This window comes from Drosophila guanche, unplaced genomic scaffold (assembly GCF_900245975.1).
Source record: "Drosophila guanche unplaced genomic scaffold, DGUA_6, whole genome shotgun sequence".
In the NCBI taxonomy this organism is placed as follows: Eukaryota; Metazoa; Arthropoda; class Insecta; order Diptera; family Drosophilidae; genus Drosophila; species Drosophila guanche.
In genome coordinates this window covers 4,299,600-4,306,440 of record NW_022995744.1, presented here as the reverse complement: position 1 = coordinate 4,306,440, position 6,841 = coordinate 4,299,600, and the positions used below count along the sequence as shown (strand labels likewise).

The 6,841-nt window shown below is 46.3% G+C and overlaps 1 protein-coding gene across 1 annotated transcript; it reads right to left on the bottom strand.

Moving 5' to 3' along the window:
* Window positions 1–813: 813 nt before the first annotated feature.
* On the bottom strand, window positions 814–2,522 carry LOC117579996 (glucose-6-phosphate 1-dehydrogenase). Its single transcript, XM_034266193.1, has one exon. It carries the CDS (start codon window positions 2,436–2,438, stop codon window positions 843–845), a length of 1,596 nt encoding a protein of 531 aa, XP_034122084.1. The 5' UTR covers window positions 2,439–2,522; the 3' UTR covers window positions 814–842.
* Window positions 2,523–6,841: the final 4,319 nt, after the last annotated feature.

The window sequence follows — 6,841 nt, the reverse complement described above, 5'->3', positions numbered from 1 at the left end:
GAAGCTAAACAAAAACAAAAAGTCAAAGACTTGGTGATTGAGCAGTTCGAAGAAGTTTCTTAGCCAAACTTGCGCTTAAGAAATCAAAGTAACTTTCTCAGGCATTCTCTCTCTCTCACTCTCTCTATCTATCTCTTTTTAGGTTAGACGGGGGGTATGGGTGTATATACATTTTATACATACATTTTTTTCATCAACTGCTATGCAGTTATTGGAAACTTTTACTGAACCAGACGAACGACGAGCGACGGGCGACGGGCGTTGAGCAGGCCAGTTGCCAGCTCCAGCAGAACAACAGCAACTGGCCAACTTCCTGACTACAGCCCCAGGACCAGTTAATACTCTAACGAACTGGAAGAAACTTTGGGTGTGGTATGTCAGCTATGAAGCTACAAGTCGGTAAGCGGTTATTGCCTAGCCTTATATATTCCTGTTTGTTCGTAAAGGATTTGCATCTGCCACTGTTACACATTTCCTTATTAAAGTTTCCTGAAAGAGAACTCCGTAGTCACTGACTGTTCCGTGCTACCTCCTGGTTATTTACGAGCTACCTACAGCCCCCAGAGTCCGGCCAAGGGACAACGGCCCAATCATGCGTGTTATTTATACCCTCCCAGAGCAGCAGCAGCAACACCGAACAAAGTGTTGATAAGTTGGGATAAGCCAGTAGACCAAGTCAAGGTGCAGCAACCCGTTCTTGCTGAAGGCCAACTGGTGCAGCAATTGTTGCAAGTTGCTCGTTGCTCGTTGCTAGTTGCTAGTTGCAGTGACTGTAACAGGAACTCTGCCTCAGTCTGGGTTGCACTTGTTTAATTAAAAAACTTTCTTTGTTGCTGATTTTATTAGATTTCCCTGGGCTTCAGCTTGACCGGCGCTCGTTCGGGCTTCAATGCGTGCTGTGGCCCACTCAGGATCCTGCTGCTCTTAACCGTGTAGTCCAGCGTCTCCTTGTTCTCGCGCCACTCATCGGACGCGAAGAACACAAAGCCGACACGCTCGGCCTTGCGGTAGGCGAGCAGTGGACCCCGTGATCCGAAATCGTAGGGCAGGGGCTTGGGTCGATCCAGATCGATGCTCTGCAGGATGGGGGAGAAGATGCGCCAGATCTCGCACTGCTCATCGGTGCGCATGAACATGCTCTGGTTGCCCTTGAAAAGGTCCAGGATGAGGCTGTTGTAGTTGGGCATGTACTTGGTGTTCCGTTCATCCACGCGCAGATTGAGAGCCGTCTCCTTCAGACAGAGCTCCTCGCCGGGCTGCTTCAAACGCAGACGCATGAAGATCTCCTCGAAGGGCGCGACTCGTAGGACCAGCTCATTCCTGATTTCCAACTCCTCGTTGTTCCCCTCGTCGCACTCCGCCGACTTGTACTGGATCCGCACCTCCGTTTTGGTGTCGTTCAGGGCTCTGCCGGCACGCAGAATAAAGGGCACGCCGGACCACCGCCTGTTGTTGATGTGCAGCACGACCATGGCGAATGTGGGCGTCATCGAGTCCTTGGGTATGTAGCTGTGCTCCGTGTAGCCCACCTTGTCGGGATCGCTCTCCATGCGGTTGTTGCGGTACTGGCCAATGATCACGTCCCCCATGTTTGCGGTGGTCACCTCTTTGAAGAGCTTCAGCCGTTCGTTTCGCAGGTCGTCGATGGTGTTGGAGTAGGGCTTGTCCATAGCCACAAGAGCGAGCAGCTGCATCATGTGATTGGTCATAACGTCGCGGATGATGCCAAAGAAGTTAAAGTATTCCGCCCGAGCCTTTACCGGCTTCTCGCACTTCACCGTGATCATCACGGCGGCCACGTGCCGGTTGTTGAGTGTCCCCGACCAGAGTAGGTTGCCGAAGCGCAGGCCAAACAGATTCTGGGAGATCTGCTTGCTCAGAAAGTGGTCAATCATGTAGATCTGCGACTCCTTGAACATCTGACAGAGGGCCGTCTGGTAGGGCCTGTAGGTAAGATCGTTCCTGGCGAACGGCTTCTCCACCACAATCCGAGTGCAGCCCGTCGACGACTTGCACTTTCGGCTCAAGTTGGTGGTCACATGATCGAAGACGATGGGGGGCAGCGCGAGGTAGAAGATGCGGTTGGCATAGATCTGGTTGTGCTTCCTCTCCTGCAGAATCATTGCCTCTGTGAGGGCTGCATAGTCCTCCGCCTGGTCGTACTGCCCCTGCACACAGTGCACCGTCAGCCAGAAGCTGTTAAACTTCTGGGGATCGCGTTCCGGGTCCAGGTTCATGTAGGGTGCACATGTCAGCCGGTAGGTCCTCGTGTGGAGCTTTGTGCGGCTGAAGGTGAATATTCTGGTGCCCTGCGGCAGGCGGTTGTCCCTGTAGAGGGCCCAGAGGGCTGGAAAAACCTTCTGCGTGGCCAGCCGCCCTGAAGCACCCAACACCACAAAGGAGTGGGCCGTTTCATTGTTCGGATCGATGGGTTGCATTTCGTCAAAGGCAAAACTCGAATTTTGAAGCACTAACCGAAAATGGAGAATTTCGAACGGAATTTTTGAGAGCTGAGGCAAAGGAAGTGGGATGAGAAAAATGCCAAAGAAATGGCAGCTTAAGCTTCAACTGCAACTAAATACCATCTCAAATTGTTGGAAAAATACTGGCAGAGAGCCCTTAAAGCCGCCAGTGAGCCCACACAATATTTTTATAGAATTTAAATCACAATTTCTTTAGCTGCTGCCAAAAAAATTGTTTTTTTAGCCAACAGCAAGAAGGGGGAGAAAAAAAAAAGGCTGGCAAAAGGCTTCGAGAGCCGGACAGGCGGAAGGGCAGGGATTACTTGCCATCGGAGCAGAACCAGGGGGTTGTGGTGATGGCGAAGAAGTTTCGAGTCTCGAATAAACACATGAGAGATTTCCGGCTTTGCCTTTGCCTTGCAATTCAAATTCAATCATTACAAATGCCCTAAGCTCCTGCTGAAGTGCACCCAAGACCGACTGGGGGACCGACTGATGTTGCATTGGAAATTTCTATACCTTCGAATGGCGCATATGCTGAGAGGCCAGCTAATAGTCCTTGCTTCCGCTCCTCAGGCCCAGACAGATGATGGCAATGCGAGTTCAACGATTGCTGGCTATTCCTATTCATGGAATTTATTTTTTTGATGGCCAATCCTACTTTAATGCCAGAAACGCTGACAACATTCACAGGGAGCCACGGAACTCTACCTTTATTGACTGATTCTCACCACCACATCTATGGCATATCTATGGTGCTACTTTACGCTTCATTTTCATACATTTTTGTTTTTTTGGTGCCCAGCGATAGCCCTTCTTGAAGCACTTCCTGCCAGCAGCCGGCTGAGGCTTAGTCGTGTCCTGAATCTGAGCCTCCAAGCTGCAGCAGAAAATCAACAGTAGCAGTCCAAAGAGGCAGACATTAGTTGGAGAGATCTTCATGTCTCGGCGGATCTCGGTGTATTAACAAACTGCTTCGGCCCTGTGCTGGAGCTAATTAAGTTAAAGAGCCGAAACGTTATAGTGCTTGAAGCTTGACAAAACCATTTGGACATGGATGTTCGCAGGAGTTATGTAAATAATTTACCCTGTTCACACTGATATATGTAAAACACTCAGGAGACTGCTTCCATTATGAAGTTAGAGGCTCAGGGAAGAGAGAAATTCCAGGTGACAAAGGATTACAACCTTTTTTGTTCTCTTTCTCTTTCCCAGTGTTATCACTAAGCCAAGGAACGAATCAAGGTAAATAAAGTAAAAGCAGCTCCAAGAACGTGACGCACGCATCTAAATCAGGACTAACTCACTGGCATTTTTTTGCTCCTCCATCACACTTTCTCTCTCAGCTTCCACTCGCACTTTCTTCCTACGTGCCTGTCATGTCCCACAGTAGTGTTATTGGGCACGCGAGAAGCTCAGAGATTAGTTGCCAGGAGACTCCTCCTCTCATTCTGGACATCTCCACTTCAATTGCTTGCTGTTGTCTTTGCTAATTGGCTTTGTTTGAGAGTCCCTCTCTGGATGGGCCCACTTCCAATCTCAGTCCACATTCAAAAACATCCTGCAAGTGCAGGCCTCATTTCCATGCTGACGTATCCAGATCCCCATCTGGCGTATGCTTGTTATTCCTCCATAATCATGGTCGAGCATTGGTCAAGAGCTTGTATTTACAACTAATTGAAGTCGAAGTCGTCACTGCCAAGCATTTGCATGAGCTGTCCATCGACAGATAGACTCGCGCTTGAAGGACATGGACATTAGAATTCATTGGCCAAAAGTACGGAAAATCAAGATGTGAATGCAGATAAAAATGCAGTTAAAAGAGTCTTTCATGTTTCTCAAAATCCTTGGAAAAAAAACCTTTAAGAAAGCAGAAACTATAAAAATGTCTTTCCCCATCAAAGTTTACTTTAAAAGCGGACCCTAGAATGAAATTTATTCAAATTGTGTGCCTTCAAAGCTGTCAATATATCAGAATGAAGGAAGGCAAGTCCAATATTAAGGCATATAATGGATTATAGCCACACACAAATCGATTGGACATCCCCCTAAATCGCTCATCGTGACCTTTGCAATGAACCGACAAGAGGCAGCATTCCTTGCCACATTTGGTTGTAGCTCTTTTGGTCAGTTAGTAGGCCAACTGGCGCCTTGTCTTCGCCGCCTGAAAGTCAATTTCAATCAGCAAACAAAGGAAATTCCTAGGCCGGAACCTAAGCACAAACATAAGAGTGGTCAATGAGGCCAAGAGGAGGCACGCAGCCCGGACTCCGGATGGATAACCCAGACAAAGTAGCTGGGACATACCTCGGACCGAAGGACCAGAAGGAGCCAGCCGAAACTTTGTCGGCGATTTATGCACAAGCAAAGCATTTTAAACACATGCATAAATCACACACACACACACATAGGAAGCCCCGGAGAGGGAGAGTCAGAGAGCGGAACAGAATGAAATATTTGGCAAACAGTTGCTTAAAGCCAAAGTTTTTAAATGCCCAAATGATCGGGTCAGGTTGGGTCAGGTTGGGTCTGCAAGTCTGTTCATCTTCTCTGCTCTGATGATGTGTGACAGTTTGTGGCAAAATGGAAACGGAATAAAGAAACGAAGGCCACACCATTAGGCTCATAATTGCCACATGGATATGGAACAGAATATGGAGCCGGCCCAGAGTGAGAGAGAGAGAGGAGTTCACATGTGCCATCTGTCGGAAGTAAATTGTGGTTTATTTGTTTTCATTTACTTTCACTTGGCTCACATAAAATTTAATTAAATTGTTTTATTGCATTCTGGCCGAATGGCATTCCTTTTGGGCCAACTGCCTCGTCAGCCGGCTCAGCATCTTCCGAGCAAATGGAATGCCCGAAAGAAAAGAAAAGAAAAGAAATCTGTGTTCGCATAATTAAAATAAGGCGCGGCTTCGCATTTTTGTGGCTTTGGCTAATCTTTTATTGGATTTCCCAGCCATGCCAGCCAGGAGCCGGTCTTGGACTGGAGCTTAAATTCCTTTGGTCCATTCATTCATCAAATGAAATCAAGATTTGTATGTTAAGGCATTTCCTCATTTGCTTGGGGGCTTTGTAAAAACCTGACCGGCCTCCTGTAACATTTGGATGAATGGAAACAAAAATAAAACTCCGCTAAGTAATTGACCCACGCGTTTGAGTGACTTTAGGATCCATTTTAAAAATGAAACAATGACAATTTCATTATCTCTGAGCCTCTAGAACAATGGCTGGTGGTACTGGTGGTCATCCCATTTTTAGGATAATTAATTTCTGGGAAATTTTAAAAATGATTAACCCTCCGTGGACTTTTGAATGGCAGTTGACCTTTGTCGGAAATTTCACCTGCTATTGGTTGAGTTAGGTCCGGAAACCTGTGCCTGGGAAAATCAATATCCACTTGTGGGTTGGAACTCCTATTGATTGTATAGCTAATAGGATAATATTCTGGCAGAAAACAGGAAAACTAAATAATTAAATAGAGCAACAGGAGGAGCCTTTTAGGCAAGCTCCTTCTGAACAAACACACTTGACTCCCATAGGAACTGTAATCCCACTGGAGAGGCTTCACTGCAGATGGCAAAAATCGTGCCATACTTTTAGGCGTACTCCCCTGTGGGAGCAACAAATGGCACAGCAACAAAAAAGGAAGGAAAACTCATTGGCATATCTACGTATTTCTGGTTCAATGCATCAGTAAGGCACACACACACACAAAGGGAATCAGCAGCAACACACTCAAAGAGACCCAAACACAGAGACACACACAGAAACAGACACAGAATGGCAAAGCCAAAACACCGAATAGTATCTCTGGCGATTATGCAGGGAAAAAGAGCAGCAAAAAGAGCGTGGGCATGGGACCAAAAGCATGCGAAAGATGCCAATTCATTTGTGCCATAAACACAAACAAACAAAAACATAAAACCAGCAACTACAGAATCCCCAATCGGATGTGCACAACAATGTACCAGAGATATAGAATGCATATGCATATGTATATGTATTCGAATAATTTATATCGATCGCAGCCATTGTCATTTGCAACTTTTCAATTTCGATTTCCCTCAATTTTCATACACACTTGTACATATATGTTTGAATATTTTTCTGTTGCCTGTATTTTTGCACATTTCAGCTGGAAGATAAATTCATTTTGTGCGGGGTTGATAGACATGAAGTTAAATATGAAATAACTCGAGATATTCCTCGGATCGAATTACAGAAGAATTGTTTCCGGGTTGGTGACAAAATCTTTTCCAATACACCAGGCCACTGAACCGTTAATAACCGAAAGGATTGATTGAAAAAACTGTGGACAACAACAACAGCAAAATGGTACAAATATATTGGCAAGGAGAACTGCCCAATTTGTT

Bases quoted from the DNA above. Each gene is read 5' to 3' on its own strand.
- LOC117579996 (XM_034266193.1), bottom strand. From the start codon at position 2,438: ATGCAACCCATCGATCCGAACAATGAAACGGCCCACTCCTTTGTGGTG.